Genomic DNA, 17,246 nt, shown 5'->3' with positions numbered 1-17,246 from the left:
AGCTCTGAAAACATGTCATCACAAGTGTGGTTTTTTTTCACCTTCTAATCTGCGATAACCTCGGAGTTGATGCGAGGAGCATAGAAGCATTTTTAGCTGCAGGGGGCAAAAAAAGGAGAGTAGACTTTTAAGAAGATACATTTCTGAGAACAAAAGGGAGACTCTTTCACAATGAATCAAGCAATTCACAGCAGACAACACGTGTTTTAGGTACAAGGTTGCATTTTGCCTTTTATATTGAGCGCCTCCTGGTATGGTGACACATTATACATGGCTGGTCAACAGAATTTGGTTTACAGGCATCCCTGGTGTAGCCTCTATGCACCATGCCCTGTGCGATTTTAGCAAATATATCAGCATTTCTTCTGCTGGATTGGAGTTCTGCATGCACAGATTCTTCTCCCTATTCTGCAGTCAGATCCAGTGTCTCCTATTCGCTCCATGCTGGAGCTCGTTTGCGATTCTGGGACTGCATGGTCACCTGTTCTGCTGAGCTCACCACATTGACCAAACAGGAAATGAAATTCAAAAGTTCCCGGTGCTTTTCCTGTGTACCTGGCTAGTACATCAGAGTTGAAAGTGCTGTCCAGAGTGGTCACATTGGAGCTCCGTCGAATTGCACAGCGCTGCATCTACACTACCCCAAATTAGATCCAGGAAGGTCGATTTTAGCGCTTCTCCCCTCATCAGGGAGAAGTATAGCAGTCGATTTTAAGGGCCCTTTAGGTCGGCGGAACGGGGTTGGTTTTGTAGACGCATTCATTATAAAATTGACCTAACGCGGCTCGTTTCGACCTAACCTCGTAGTGTAGACCAGGCCTAAGACTGCAGCAGGAGACCAGCAAAAGGTGGAAGGCTGTGGTGAAGACCTTATGTTCCACATGGAATAGAGGCATGAGAAAGAGGTTGAGATTCAAAAAATTAAAGCTACCTAAATGGTGTCACTCTTCCAGGTCTGTTAATGCTAGTGTTACAACATGTTTTATGCACATTAAGGTTGGACTCTCATAAGTTTTCAAACAGCACTTTTCTTACTTTGCCTATCGAAATTTCTGTTAGTTTCTATAGAAATATTTTTTTCATTGGTTTGGGGTGGGGAGAGAATGGTAAAATTGAGATTTCCTGACATTTACCAATTAAAGTCTTTAGACTTCTATACTTTTTATCACTATTCTAAATGAATAAAAGCTGCATTGTGCGTCTATGCTATAGTTAACTTACCGGTAGATACATAATAAGAAAGTGTATTTTATCAGATGCACTGTGAATTAAGGAAGGAGCCATCATTAGTTTGGTCAGCACCTTTAATTTAGTTGTCTGGTGCTACTTCCATTTATTTAAAAATTCAAAAAACAGTATCTTTTTTTTTAGCTGCACAAGCTAAAGGGGAAAAATCACCTGGCAAACTCTAAAAACCAAAAATCTTTGTTTCAAAAACCAAGTAAGGTTAATTCATGACAGCAGCCTGAACTATCACGTCATTTATAAAACCCAGGTCCTTACACGCAAGGAAATAAGTAGTTAAGGGCATCACAATTCTTACTGTATGCACACAATTCCTTTTCCCTATCAACGGTAAAATACTGCACATTTCATCACAATCATTTTATCTGAAAGGGTCACATTAATTTGGGACCTCTCTGTGTGTGGGTTTTGTAGATGATGATTTTTCATTAGTGCCTAGGAAACTCAGTCATAATCCATTACCCTGTTGTGCTAGGCATTGTACAAGCAAAGAACAAAAAGACAATTTCTACCCCCAAAAGGCTTGCAGTGTGATAAACATTGTTATTTAGCACCTTAATTGATATTTTTTAATAAAGTTTTGTGTGTTGTTTATAAATTATGGCAAGGAAATTTCTACTGTAGTATAAGACAGTTTGTGTTTGTCTGTTTCAGAATTATCTATAGATAGAGAATCTGAGACAGGAACAGGTACAGGCTCTTCAGAACATGAAGATGGAGACAGAGAGGGGAGCCCCAAAACATCTCCATCAGCCAGCCCATGTATGCCACTTCCTACAGTTTTGTTAGATCGGAAAATTGAAATGCTTCTTACTGAATGGAACAGGAATCCAGACATGCTTTTTACTATCCACCCCATTGATGGTACTTTTTTAGTATGGCATGTGAAATATTTGGATGAGTACAATCCAGGAATCTTTAGACAAGTTCAGGTACAGTACTGGAAAACTTAATTATTTCTTATTTTAACAGATATTCACAGTACACTTGTTATTGAAACATATGTAAATATTAATTTAATCTTAAAACAAATGTAACTTAAAACAGCAAAAACATTAACGTTTATGGTGGGCTTGTGTTTAAAATGTTATATTTTAACTAAACTTTTCATTATTTTGTGCCTTTTTTTTTTTCCCCTAGGTTTCATTTTCTTCTCGGATTCCTGTTGCATTTCCATCAGGAGATGCCAGCTCCCTTAGTAAAAACATCATGATGTATGCTTGCACTACCTCTACAAAAGATGTCAGTAGCGCTGTGCATCAGAAGACAACTAACATTCCAGATAGCACTCTAGGAATTAATGGACCAAGCTCTTCCCTGGGTAGCCCAAATGTGAATATAATGGCTCCTATCGTAATGATGGTTTCCAAACATATAGATGGATCCCTAAACCAGTGGGCAGTTACTTTTGCTGATAAATCTGCTTTTACCACTGTGCTTACTGTATCACATAAATTTAGGTACTGTGGTCACCGATTTCATCTCAATGACCTGGCTTGCCATTCTGTTTTACCTTTGTTATTAACATCTTCTCATCATAATGCTCTGTTAACTCCCGAATCTGATCATCCATGGGACTCTGATAGATTAAGCAAAATAATGGATCCTGTTAAACATTTAAAAGGTTCTTCTAGGCAACATCTTAGAAATGCAGCAACTTGTACATTCCATGACCCAAATGCAATCTACAGTGAGCTGATTCTGTGGCGTGTAGACCCCATTGGACCTTTGTCATACACTGGAGGAGTATCTGAATTGGCTCGAATTAACTCGCTTCACACTTCTGCCTTCTCTAACGTGGCCTGGCTTCCAACTCTTATTCCCAGCTATTGTCTCGGTGAGTGTGTTGTACTTTTTTTTACATAACAATGAAATGTAATCTGTTTGAACCAAATATTTATAATTTATTTTAGTAGTGTATACTAATTATTTCATTATTTTAGGCATTATCTGTTTCATTATACATTATATAATTTCATTATCCTTCCTTGTTTTTTTCAAGAAACTCCCATTGCTTTGAACACATCATTAAATTAAAAAATTTTTTTGGTTAATTGTTTGACTTGTATTATCGAAGCATATCTTGTACTAAAATAGGAAACTTAAAATGTTGTATAGATAGTAACACATTGTTAGAACAGTTGATGTAATATCTCCCACTGTCCTTTGGAAAAAGGTTATCTTTATTGTGAACTAACTCAAAACTTCGGGCTTTGAGTGGAATGAATTCATGAAAGAGATGAGACCTGATCTGTCCAGCTTCTGTGAGCTTCCTTCAAAGTGCTGACTTCAACTAACCTATTAGGGAAGGAAAATAACGCTAACTTTTTTTGATTTAAGAACATAATTGCAAAATTGATTTACTATATACTCCAGCAATCAATTTGTTTTAAATCATCACTTTTATAATTTATAGGTATGGATAAGATTTTTGTCATGGTAAAATTATGCATAATTCATGGCACAGCCAAGGTAAAATATAGATAATTTCACAATGTGGTCATAGCAACAAAAAATTGTCAGCTACCACGCATTAACAGCTTGTTCTTTTGCTTTGATCTAGTCGCATTTCAAAGAGAACTAGATCAAAGCAAAATAACAAACTGTTAACATGCACAAGGACCTCACAAAGGATTTGTTGGATTTGATCAGCTGCTGTGCATTAACAGTTCATTAGTTTGCTTAGATATAGCCCTCTGACATGGGACTAGATCAAAGCGAACTAACAAACTATGAATGTGCGGTGGCAGGGTCCATATAAATGGCAAAATGTCTCTGACAGTGGTGACATGTTTGTCATAATTGTATCCTTCTATATAGGGAATATTTTTAAACTGAGACTTTAAACCTGCTCAACCTTTCCATAAACTACTTAATTTCCTCCATGTTGGGACCTTTCATATATAACAGACTTCTTTACACCTTTTTCTGGTTTGAAGAAGCCTGTTTCTAAAGCTGAATAAGTTTTAATAATCAGGTCCTTTGACTTTTTAATGCTGAAGACATAAGGTTTTAGAGGGGGCAGAGGATTGATGTTGAGGGCATCACCACTATAGTAGGTCATAGTTTTATGCTATGACACTAGAGCATCAGGTTTAATAAATTCTTTAATTCTTGGATTTAATTTTAGTGTTTTCTAATATTACTGCCAAGAAAATCTTCCGTATAAATATTTTTAAACCTTTTCAGTCACTCAATTTTTACCTTCCAAAATATCATAAACAACTTTACCATGACATATCTGTAGTCTTTGCATATTGTGCTGGAAAGTTTCATCTGCATAGCAAATGTATAGTATTTAACTATGTACTTATTAAATTCAATAACAGTGTTCAGACTAAGCTTTAAAATGCTAAACACTAATTACTGAATCACAACACTGATATGCATAAGCATATTTCTTAAAACTGTAATTAAGGAATATTGGATCGTTTGATAGCTGAGTTTTTTTGTTGTTTTTTTTCTTCTCAGCTTCCCAGACCTTTAAAAATGAACTGCAAAGTAAACAGCAAAAGCTTTTTCTCCATATTTTTGCTAGAGGACTCAAGAAAGAGTTTTTCAAGAGTTCAAGTTAAATAGATTTTAACAAAAACAACAAGCCCCTCCCCAAATGTTTAATGCTCTGATTAAATATCCCTTCCTGATTAAATTTCAGTCTTCTGTGCTGTCATAATCTCATTAAGTTCTTCAGTCCTTTAAGGCGTTCTCCAGCCAAAAAGAGCTGAGTCATGACCTGATATTTCTAAGGTAGGAAGCTAAGCAAAAAATTAATTCAAAAACAAAATTAAATCCAGTGTATCAGACCTATTTTATACATGGTAGAGAAGCCAAAAGGACACAAACCATTACAGGTTGCTTGAATGTATACATTTGTACTGTGTTGCTGCTTTTAACATTAGGAGTTTATATTTTCCAGGTCGTGGACATAATAGGAAGATATTATTCAGCTGGATAATACCTGTTGGTCTTTGCTCACTTGCAAAGATTTGTTTATTTATAAATATTCATTTATGTTCAGGGCCGGCTCCAAGCACCAGCTTGGCAAGCTGGTGCTTGGGGCGGCCACTCCGGACAGGGGCGGCAGGTCCAGCTATTCGGCGGCAATTCGGTGGACGGTCCCTCACTCCCGCTAGGAGCGAAGGACCTTCCGCCGAATTGCCGCCGCAGATCGCGATCGCGGCTTTTTTTGTTGTTGTTGTTGCTGCTTGGGACGGCCAAATCCCTAGAGCCGGCCCTGTTTATGTTAATTATGCTCCTGGATTTTGTGTCTACTTAGATTGTTTTATATAACTAAAATTGATCATAAAACGTAAATTAAGAAATGAGATTAATGTAATATTGAAGTATTGTATTTAACTTACATATTTTCATGACATTTGCCAATATTTCAGCAATACTAGTCTGAAAATTAAATATAGTTTCATGCAATAAAATAGATTGTAATTGGTTACATAATGTCACTTCAGCCAATAATTGAGGAGAAATGGTGGTATAATCTGTTTATATTCTAAAATTTGTATTTGGTGTTTTGATTCAGGTACGTACTGCAATTCTGCTAGTGCTTGCTTTGTAGCATCTGATGGCAAAAACCTGAGGCTGTATCAAGCAGTGGTAGATGCACGAAAACTTCTAGATGAATTGTCTGATCCCGAATGTTCTGTAAGTTTACATAGAGCTTATTTGAGAGACTTGAAATGTAAAAGGCAAAAGTTTAACATATTAGTTTTGTTCCAAAAGCTTCACTTTACTCATAGCTGCCAAATTTTGTGCAGCTCCATGTGACGTGTCATGCAATTTTTATTTAGGGCAGGTCTTCACTACCCACCAGATTGGCGGGTAGAGATTGATCTATCGGGGATTGATTTATCGCGTCTCATCTAGAGGCGGATAAATCGATCCCCGAACGCGCTCCCCATCGACTCCGGAACTCCAGCTCACGAGAGGTGGAAGCGGAGTCAACGGGGGGAGCGGCAGCGGTTGACTCCCTGCCGTCCTCGTGGCCAGGTAAGTCGACCTGATACAGCAACTTCAGCTACGCTATTTGCGTAGCTGAAGTTGCGTATCTTAGGTCGACTCCCCCTCCCCAGTGTAGACCTGGGCTTAGTTTGCATATTTTTAAAGATTTGCATGTGTCCATAATCATTAGTTCTTCTTCGAGTGCTTGCTCATATCCATTCCATTAGGTGTGCGCGCGCCGCGTGCACGATCGTCGGAAGATTTTTACCCTAGCAACACCGGCGGGTCGGCTGTGGAGCCCCCTAGAGTGGCGCCTTCATGGCGCTGAATATATACCCCAGCCGACCCGGCGCCCCCTCAGTTCCTTCTTACCGCCCCTGACGGTCGTTGGAACTGTGGAGCGCGGCATAGCTGTCCTCCACTCTCCCTAGCTTACTTAGTCATTCGAAGTTATAGTTATAGTTGTAGTTCTAGTGTTTATAGTTAAAAAGTTGTTATAGTTGTTATTGTAGTTCAGGGGGTTAAGGGGGTCGTCTCCCCCTTTCTCCCCCGGCCGCGGGCCCGGGCTCATGCCCAACGCTCCCGGCTTCAAGCAGTGCGCCTCCTGCGCTAAGCCTATGCCCACGAGCGACCCGCACGACTCCTGTTTGAAGTGCCTGGGAGAGTCCCACCAAACAGATAAATGCAAGATCTGTAAGGCCTTCAAACCAAGAACCAAGAAGGAGCGGGACTTTCGGCTCAGGCAACTCCTAATGGAGGCGGCACTCAGCCCGGACACTCCTTCTACGGGCCAGACTCCGGCACCTAGCACCTCGGTGCGCAGTGCCCCGGCGGCACCGGCTATGATGACCACGCGAGTGGCGTCAGACAAGCCTCCCCGGCACCGGACCTCGTCGGCACCGCAAGCGCAGCAAGTGCCTCGGCGCCGGTCATTATCCCCAGGGCATAAAAAAGCCCATAAGACGGGGACATCCGTGCCGAAGACGCCGGCTCCCCCAGTGCCGGGGGTAGAGCCGCGTCCGCCGGTGGAGCAACGGAAGCAAGCGCCTCCAGCACCGTCGACTCCGGCGCCGAGGCCGTCGAGTCCGGTGCAAATAGCGTCTCCACCGAGGCCGGCGGTGATACAGTGTCTCCCGTCGACTCCAGAGACCTTCGCGGCGGCGAGAGACTTAATAGCTCTCACGGAGCCCGCACCGCCTCAACCACCGGCACCGACTGCACCGTTGACTCGCCCGGTACAGTCAAGAGGGAAACCTGCCTTGATGCGCCCTCCATCACAAGGGCTGGAACCTCGGCGCCGATCCAGGTCCCGAAGCAGGTCCCCACGCCGCTCGCAGTCCCGGCACCGAATATCGTCTCGGCACCGGTCGTACTCGCGGCCAAGATCTTCTTCGCGGCACCGCTCTACGTCTCGGCACCGATATGATCGTCGGCACCGGTCAACGTCGAGACGTAGTTCTCGGCACCGCTACGGTCGACGCTCGACGTCGAGGGGCCGCTCCCGGCACCGAGCATACTCTAGGTCCTCGTCGAGGTCCAGATCTGACTCCCGGCACCGACGAGGTCATCGGCACCGGTCGCGGTCCCGGCACCGATCGCCGGCACCGCACAGAGATAGATCATCTCCGGACCGGCACCGTGCGGCACCGCAGACCACGGGGATCGTTTCATCTTTCGCGGCACCGCCATGGCCGTCAAGATCGGTGTCTCGCTCCTCGGAGGACCTGTCGAGATCGGCATACCCCCCTCAGGGGCAGGCCGAGGAACGAGACTTGGGCCATTGGCAGGAGAGGGCAGAGGACCACTCTCATGGACCATCTCACTGGTCGTTTTGGACCCCGTGGGCGTACCACCAGGAGCAAGGGGCTTCATTACCATCGACCTCTCGCTCGGGTCACTCGGTCAGAAGGGCCCCAGAATCCACCATCTCTCGGCCTCCGCCTGGAGGCGTGGAGGCTTCTGTGTCTACACCACCCGACACCATGGACCCAAGTGCAGGTGACGCTCCAACCCAAGAGCAGGGGGACCGGGACCCCCCCTTGGATCCAGTACCACCGGAGGCATCCTCCTCCTCCTCTCCGGACGAGGCAGTGGCAGGCACTTCATGCACGGGTCCCCCTCCGATAGATCTTCGGGCTCACCAGGATCTCCTGCGTAGGATGGCCCGTAATATGGACCTGCAGGCGGAGGAGATAGTGGAGGTGCACGACCCGATCGTGAATATCCTTGGATCGGATGCCCCATCGAGGGTGGCGTTACCCTTGATCCGCACGATCCAAACGAATGCGGATACGATATGGCAAACTCCTGCCTCCATTCCACCCACAGCGAGAGGGGTGGAAAGGAAATACTTTGTCCCATCTAAGGACTATGGTTACTTGTACACCCACCCCCAACCGTGTTCACTGGTGGTGGAATCAGTGAATCATAGAATCATAGAATATCAGAGTTGGAAGGGACCTCGAGAGGTCATCTAGTCCAACCCCCTGCTCAAAGCAGGACCAATTCCCAGCTAAATCATCCCAGCCAGGGCTTTGTCAAGCCGGGCCTTAAAAACCTCCAAGGAAGGAGACTCCACCACCTCCCTAGGTAACGCATTCCAGTGTTTCACCGCCCTCCTAGTGAAATAGTTTTTCCTGATATCCAACCTGGACCTCCCCCACTGCAACTTGAGACCATTGCTCCTTGTTCTGTCATCTGCCACCACTGAGAACAGCCGAGCTCCATCCTCTTTGGAACCCCCCTTCAGGTAGTTGAAGGCTGCTATCAAATCCCCCCTCATTCTTCTCTTCTGGAGACTAAACAATCCCAGTTCTCTCAGCCTCTCCTCATAAGTCATGTGCTCCAGACCCCTAATCATTTTTGTTGCCCTCCGCTGGACTCTTTCCAATTTTTCCACATCCTTCTTGTAGTGTGGGGCCCAAAACTGGACACAGTATTCCAGATGAGGCCTCACCAATGTCGAATAAAGGGGAACGATCACGTTCCTCGATCTGCTGGCAATGCCCCTACTTATACAGCCCAAAATGCCGTTAGCCTTCTTGGCAACAAGAGCACACTGTTGACTCATATCCAGCTTCTCGTCCACTGTGACCCCTAGGTCCTTTTCAGCAGAACTGCTACCTAGCCATTCGGTCCCTAGTCTGTAGCAGTGCATGGGATTCTTCCGTCCTAAGTGCAGGACTCTGCACTTGTCCTTGTTGAACCTCATCAGGTTTTTTTCTGCCCAATCCTCTAATTTGTCTAGGTCCCTCTGTATCCGATCCCTACCCTCTAGTGTATCTACCACGCCTCCTAGTTTAGTGTCATCTGCAAACTTGCTGAGAGTGCAGTCCACACCATCCTCCAGATCATTAATAAAGATATTAAACAAAACCGGCCCCAGGACCGACCCTTGGGGCACTCCACTTGAAACCGGCTGCCAACTAGACATGGAGCCATTGATCACTACCCGTTGAGCCCGACGATCTAGCCAGCTTTCTATCCACCTTACAGTCCATTCATCCAGCCCATACTTCTTTAACTTGGTGGCAAGAATACTGTGGGAGACCGTATCAAAAGCTTTGCTAAAGTCAAGAAATAACACATCCACTGCTTTCCCCTCATCCACAGAGCCAGTTATCTCATCATAGAAGGCAATTAGGTTAGTCAGGCACGACTTCCCCTTCGTGAATCCATGCTGACTGTTCCTGATCACTTTCCTCTCCTCTAAATGTTTCATAATTGATTCCTTGAGGACCTGCTCCATAATTTTTCCAGGGACTGAGGTGAGGCTGACTGGCCTGTAGTTCCCCGGATCCTCCTTCTTCCCTTTTTTAAAGATGGGCACTACATTAGCCTTTTTCCAGTCATCTGGGACCTCCCCCGATCGCCATGAGTTTTCAAAAATAATGGCTAATGGCTCTGCAATCTCACCCGCCAACTCCTTTAGCACCCTCGGATGCAGCGCATCCGGCCCCATGGACTTGTGCACGTCCAGTTTTTCTAAATAGTCCCGAACCACTTCTTTCTCCACAGAGGGCTGGTCACCTTCTCCCCATGCTGTACTGCCCAGTGCAGCAATCTGGGAGCTGACCTTGTGCGTGAAGACAGAGGCAAAAAAATCATTGAGTACATTAGCTTTTTCCACATCGTCGGTCACTAGGTTGCCTCCCTCATTCAGTAAGGGGCCCACACTTTCCTTGATTTTCTTCTTGTTGCTAACATACCTGAAGAAACCTTTCTTGTTACTCTTAACATCTCTTGCTAACTGCAACTCCAAGTGTGATTTGGCCTTCCTGATTTCACTCCTGCACGCCTGAGCAATATTTTTATACTCCTCCCTGGTCATTTGTCCAATCTTCCACTTCTTATAAGCCTCTTTTTTGCATTTAAGATCAGCAAGGATTTCACTGTTTAGCCAAGCTGGTCGCCTGCCATATTTACTATTCTTTCTACACATCGGGATGGTTTGTTCCTGCAACCTCAATAAGGATTCTTTAAAATACAGCCAGCTCTCCTGGACCCCTTTGCCCTTCATGTTATTCTCCCAGGGGATCCTGCCCATCTGTTCCCTGAGCAGGCTGCAGCGCCAAAATCAAAAGAGGCTAAGCGGCTTGATCTGTTTGGCCGTAAGGTTTACTCAGCCGGAGGGCTACAACTTAGAGCGGCGAATCAACAGGCGCTACTGAGCCGCTACAATTTCAACTCCTGGAACTCTATGGGGAAGTTTAAGGAGTTGATTCCCCAAGAGTCCAGGGAAGAGTTTGGAGCCATGGTTGAGGAGGGTAAGAAGGTGGCTCGGACCTCCTTACAGGCCTCCCTGGACATAGCGGACTCGGCCGCAAGAACCCTGGCCGCAGGTATCGCTATGCGCAGGACCTCCTGGCTCCAAGTTTCGGGTTTGCCCCCTGAATTACAGCAGACCCTACAGGATTTGCCCTTTGAAGGACAGGGGTTGTTCTCGGAGAAGACGGACTCTCGATTGCAGAGCCTCAAAGACTCCAGGACAATCATGCGCTCCTTGGGGATGCATGTTGCGGGTCCCCAGCGCAGACCATTTAGGCCCCAGCCTCAACGTTTTTACCCCCCTCCACCTCGTCAGAGACAGGACCCTGCCAGAAGGCGAGGGCGAGGTGGTAGGAGAAGATGGGCTGGCCCTCAACCCGGTCAGAACCAAGGGCCACCAAGACCACCTTCAGGTCCTAGACAGAACTTTTGAAGGTGCGGTCGAGGACGGCGCCTCAGTCATCCCCCAGGATCCAGCTCCCTCCTTTCGGGATCGCCTCTCCCACTTCCACCGTGCTTGGTCCCTTATAACTTCGGACCGTTGGGTCCTCCGCACGGTGGAGAGGGGATACGCTATCCAGTTTTCTTCCATCCCCCCCTCCTCCCCCCCTTCCCCGTCCCTCTTCAGGGACCCTTCTCACGAGCAACTTCTTATACAGGAGGTTTCTACGCTCCTGGCCATGGGGGCCATAGAGGAGGTGCCGATAGAGTTAAAGGACAGGGGATTTTATTCCCGTTACTTCCTGATCCCCAAGTCCAAAGGAGGTCTGCGACCCATCTTGGACTTGCGCGGACTCAACAAATTCGTAATAAAGTTGAAGTTCCGCATGGTCTCTTTGGGGGCCATTATCCCTTCCCTCGATCCTGGAGACTGGTTCGCCGCCCTCGACATGAAAGACGCATACTTTCACATCTCAATTTACCCACCTCACAGACGCTTCCTGCGATTCGTGGTAAACACGGTGCACTACCAATTTACAGTCCTTCCCTTCGGCCTATCCTCGGCCCCAAGGGTGTTCACGAAATGTATGGCTGTCGTGGCAGCGTACCTTCGTCGGCAAGGGATACAGGTGTTCCCGTACCTAGACGACTGGCTGGTGCGCGGTCGCACCAAGGAGCAAGTTCAAGCTCACGTCCACAGAATAGTGCACACATTCAACGAGTTGGGCATCCTACTCAACAAGGACAAATCCACTCTAGAACCTACCCAGAGAATAGAATTCATCGGCGCAGTTCTAGACTCCAGACGTGCACAAGCCATCCTGCCAGACAACCGCTTTGGCACCATCACGAACCTCATTCAAGGGCTCAAGGCCTTCCCAACTACCACGGTGAGGTCGTGCCTTACCCTGCTGGGTCACATGGCTTCCTGCACGTACGTAACCAGGCATGCCAGACTTCGGCTTCGCCCGCTTCAAACCTGGGTGTCATCAATATACCGTCCACATCGGGACAGCCTGAACATGGTGGTCACGGTCCCGAACTCGGTCCTGGCCTCCCTCACCTGGTGGCTGGATCACAATGTGGTCTGCGAGGGGATGCCATTTCACGCCCCACAACCCTCTCTGCACCTGGTCACAGACGCGTCATCTCTGGGTTGGGGCGCCCATCTCAACGAACACCATACCCAGGGCCTGTGGACTGCATCCCAGTTAGCCCTACACATCAATGTTCGGGAACTGATGGCGGTACGCCTGGCGTGCCAGGCATTCCTCAATCTCCTACGTGGCCGCTGTGTGTTAGTTCTCATCGACAACACCACGGCCATGTTCTACATCAACAAGCAAGGAGGAGCACGTTCGTCAATTCTATGCCAAGAGGCCATTCGCCTGTGGGACTTCTGCATCGCCCACTCAATCCATCTCACGGCATCGTTCCTCCCTGGAGTCCAGAACACTCTAGCGGACCGACTCAGCAGGTCCTTCCAAACGCACGAGTGGTCTATCCGTCCGGACATTATACATTCCATCTTCCAGAGGTGGGGGTTTCCCCAGATAGACCTGTTTGCATCTCGAGACAACAGGAAGTGCCACGTGTTCTGCTCCCTACAAGGTCGAGCTCCGGGCTCCCTCTCGGATGCCTTTCTACTTCCCTGGAAAGACCACCTGTTTTATGCCTTCCCTCCGTTCCCTCTGGTCCACAAGGTACTGCTCAAACTGCGCAGAGACCAGGCACAGGTAATTCTGATCGCTCCTGCGTGGCCGAGACAACATTGGTACACCACACTGTTGGAGCTCTCGGTTCAGACACCGATCCCGCTTCCGTTGTGTCCGGATCTCATCTCTCAGGACCACGGCCGGTTGCGTCACCCCGACCTGCAATCACTCCACCTCACAGCGTGGCTGCTCCATGGTTCACCCAGGCAGAGCAGCAGTGCTCGCACTCTGTCCAACAGATTCTGCTGAGCAGTAGGAAGCCCTCAACACGGACCACGTACCTGGCCAAGTGGAAACGGTTCTCCTGTTGGTGCGAACAACGAGCCACATCCCCGTTGCAGGCACCCATTCCTCTCATTTTGGACTATCTCCTCTCCCTAAAACAACAGGGGTTGGCGATATCTTCAATTAGAGTTCACCTGGCCGCTATATCGGCCTTTCACCCAGGGGAACTCGCGTCCTCGGTATTCTCTAACCCGATGGTCGTTAGATTCCTCAAGGGCTTAGACCGGACGTACCCTCAACAACGTCAGCCAGTCCCGACGTGGGACCTCAACCTGGTTCTCTCCAAGCTCACAGGTCCTCCATTCGAGCCACTGGCCACCTGTTCACTTCTGTACCTATCCTGGAAGACAGCCTTCCTCGTAGCCATCACCTCAGCAAGGCGCGTTTCTGAACTCAGGGCGCTTACATCTGAGCCCCCTTACACAGTTTTTCATAAGGATAAAGTGCAGCTTCGTCCACATCCGGCCTTTCTCCCTAAGGTGGTTTCTCCTTTTCATATCAACCAGGACATATTTCTCCCGGTCTTTTATCCCAAACCACATGCCACTCGCCAGGATCAACGTTTGCATTCCCTGGACGTACGCAGGGCCCTGGCCTTCTATATTGACCGCACAAAGCACTTTAGAAAGACGACGCAACTCTTCGTTGCAGTGGCCGACCGAATGAAAGGCTCACCGGTCTCCTCACAACGCCTATCCTCCTGGATTACGTCTTGCATCCGGACTTGCTATGACCTGGCAGGTGTCTCAGCACCGCACCTCACCGCTCACTCCACGAGGGCCCAAGCTTCCTCGACTGCTTTCCTGGCGCAAGTTCCGATCCAGGACATTTGTAGAGCGGCGGTTTGGTCATCAGTCCACACGTTTACAGCTCACTATGCACTAGTGCAGCAGTCCAGGGACGATGCTGCATTCGGATCAGCGGTTTTGCACACAGCAATGTCTCACTCCGACCCCACCACCTAAGTTGGGCTTGGGAGTCACCTAATGGAATGGATATGAGCAAGCACTCGAAGAAGAAAAGACGGTTACTCACCGTTGTAACTGTTGTTCTTCGAGATGTGTTGCTCATATCCATTCCAAACCCGCCCCCCGTCCCCACTGTCGGAGTAGCCGGCAAGAAGGAACTGAGGGGGCGCCGGGTCGGCTGGGGTATATATTCAGCGCCATGAAGGCGCCACTCTAGGGGGCTCCACAGCCGACCCGCCGGTGTTGCTAGGGTAAAAATCTTCCGACGATCGTGCACGCGGCGCGCGCACACCTAATGGAATGGATATGAGCAACACATCTCGAAGAACAACAGTTACAACGGTGAGTAACCGTCTTTTTTGAAAACACTGGATTTAGTATTAGTGAAAGACTAAGACTAGATTTCTGCGACCGGGTTCCCCAAACAGTAGCAGCAGATGTGCCTTATGCCTAAAGCAGGAGGCAAAGACATATAACAAGCCAGCAACTTGGCTTGGGAAAATGAGCTTTCAAAGGAGAGCAGAGTGGGGTTGTTGGGCAGGACGAACCTGAAAGGGGGAAGAGACAGTGCTAAGGGTCACCATGGACTTCCCCAGCTCCCGACCTATCCTGCACTTCCACGGTCATCCCCATTCTGTCCCCTTATTAGCCCCTGTTCTTCCCTTAGCTCCTGCTCCTCTTTAGCTTCCTCCAGTAGTCCTGTCCCCTCTTTCCCCACTAGCTCCTGGCACCCCTTCCCTTCACCCAGTAGTTCTTCTCTTCTCCCCTGCTTCCCTCTCAATAGCTCTTGATTCCCCACTATCCCCAAGACTCCCCAAGTAGAGCTCTACTGGATGTGTAAAACTGCAACTTGGCTGTGGAAATGTGGAAGGGGCACCCTGCATGCTTGAACAGTTTGTTTTATTGAAATCCTATGTAGCAATAAAAACTTTTTCCCTGTACAAAGGAGCATATGGATACTCTTGTAAGTTGTAATTGGGAGGGGCGGGAAGGAGGACGGTGGCATTGTATTGAAACTCCAAGAATAAAATCCCCTGCCCCAAATCAGAAAATCTTTACAAACTGCACCCCGGTTCTCCAATAGATGTGCTAGTATGGACAAGTGTTGCCACATCATATACCATTGACTGGGGTTCTGTGCATAATCAGCGGTCCATACTAATGTGCCTATTTTCAGGATTTGGAGCCTAAATATTAAGGGAGTGGGTTAGCAGTCTCCCACCCCAGCACATACAATCCTACCACTTAGGTTTGCCAACCGTCCAGGATTGTCCTAGAGTCTCCAGGAATTAAAGACTACTCTTTAATTAAAGATTGTCATAAAATGAAATCTCCAGGAATATGTCCAGCCAAAATTGGCAACCCTACTACCACCTGCAGGATTCACTAGGTCTCTCCACAAACACAGTCTTGCCACCTATCGGATTTACTGGGTGTCTCATTGCTACTGCTGCATCAACAGACACCTATCCCCTGGCTTCTCTAATTTTTCTACAGAGACATTGGACTCCAAAATGTTCTCTGGTGTTTGGTTCAGAACCCAAAGAATGAACATCCTCATCTCCACCAGAGTCACATTCCCCCACTTTAATACCATAAACAGGCTCTTCCCTATCCTGCTTGAGAAACCCTCTGTTCAGCCTCAGTGTTTTTTTCTGCTACACAGAGTACATGCTAACACAATTTCTGTGGTACTTGTCCTAACTGCATATCTCTCCTTGCCTGTGAACCACCATTCACAGACTTTTCTTTTCTTTACATGCCTCGAATGTAGGTCCCTCCTTTCCACCTACCCAAGTTTAGGTTGTGCATAGAACAGAGTCATGTATCAAAAACAGGCCTTGAGGTAGATTACTGTTTTTCTGCACTGTGACAAAATCTGAAATTAAGCAGGAATAAAGCAATGGATTAAACAGCATTGTGTTATAAAACAAGATGACTCATTATAAAAATGGGCATAATGAAAGAAGAAATCCTGGAACAATGAACACAAAGTATCCATAAAAATTAATGTACCAAGAAGTGTTAAGGCATACACATGGGTAGATCTAGTACCACAACAATGTTAATTTCATGCTTAATGCTGCATTGTTCATAAATATCAAAATGAAACCAGTAAGAAAAGCATAACTATTTATGCCTACAAGGAAAATTAGAAGCATCCAACTACTGCACATGATTATATTTTCAACTAATTGCAGCTGCTGCTCTTTGAATGTATAATGTACTAATCATTACCTCCTTTTGCTCTGTTTCAGAAACTCATTGGGGAAGTGTTTAACATTGTGAGCCAACAATCTACTGCTCGACCAGGATGCATTATTGAACTGGATGCAATAACTAACCAAGTAAATAACTGGCTGACCATTAATGGTGTCATATAAAAGTGTTTAATGGTTTTGGCTGATAATTAACCTAATCTACTGAAAAGATAAAATATTTTTCAAAGTAATGCTAATTAACAAGGTAAAACAGAGGATCTCTCTCTCCAATCCTAATAAGCCCATTAAAGATTACTTTATTTCTTTTTCCGCATGATTAAATTATCTTGAGAGAACTCCTTTTAATCTTAACATGAATATACCACGTTTCCAAGAAAAGTTAAAGGTATACTACGTTTTCCATGTATATTGATTATGTAGCTACAGTGTTTTATCTAGCTCTAAAATAGCTTATGTTTAAAATAAAAGTAATATCTCAATGTAATTTTTGAATTTTTCTATGTTTTTAGTAATAACCGAATGCTTATTTCCTTGACTTCCTTGAGAAGGATTTTTTATTACTGGTACTCCAAAATCTTTTAAGAATAACACCCTTTGAGATAATTTACTTACAGCTATAATGTTCTAGCTGGGGTGGTGCCGATCCC

General features: G+C 46.5%; 1 protein-coding gene across 3 annotated transcripts in view; it reads left to right on the top strand.

Moving 5' to 3' along the window:
* Nucleotides 1-17,246, top strand: part of DMXL2 (Dmx like 2) — a 121,627-nt gene that overhangs the window by 46,923 nt on the left and 57,458 nt on the right. For all 3 annotated transcript variants that reach the window (XM_034783309.1, XM_034783310.1, XM_034783311.1), the window contains exons 11-14: nt 1,900-2,177; nt 2,386-3,082; nt 5,783-5,904; nt 16,636-16,725. In XM_034783309.1, the coding sequence (XP_034639200.1) occupies nt 1,900-2,177; nt 2,386-3,082; nt 5,783-5,904; nt 16,636-16,725 (1,187 nt within the window). The remainder of the gene's footprint in view (nt 1-1,899; nt 2,178-2,385; nt 3,083-5,782; nt 5,905-16,635; nt 16,726-17,246) is intronic.

This window comes from Trachemys scripta, chromosome 10 (assembly GCF_013100865.1).
Source record: "Trachemys scripta elegans isolate TJP31775 chromosome 10, CAS_Tse_1.0, whole genome shotgun sequence".
NCBI classification, from domain to species: Eukaryota; Metazoa; Chordata; order Testudines; family Emydidae; genus Trachemys; species Trachemys scripta.
Note: the sequence above shows the minus strand (reverse complement) of the source record. Positions and strands in the feature narration are given on the sequence as shown.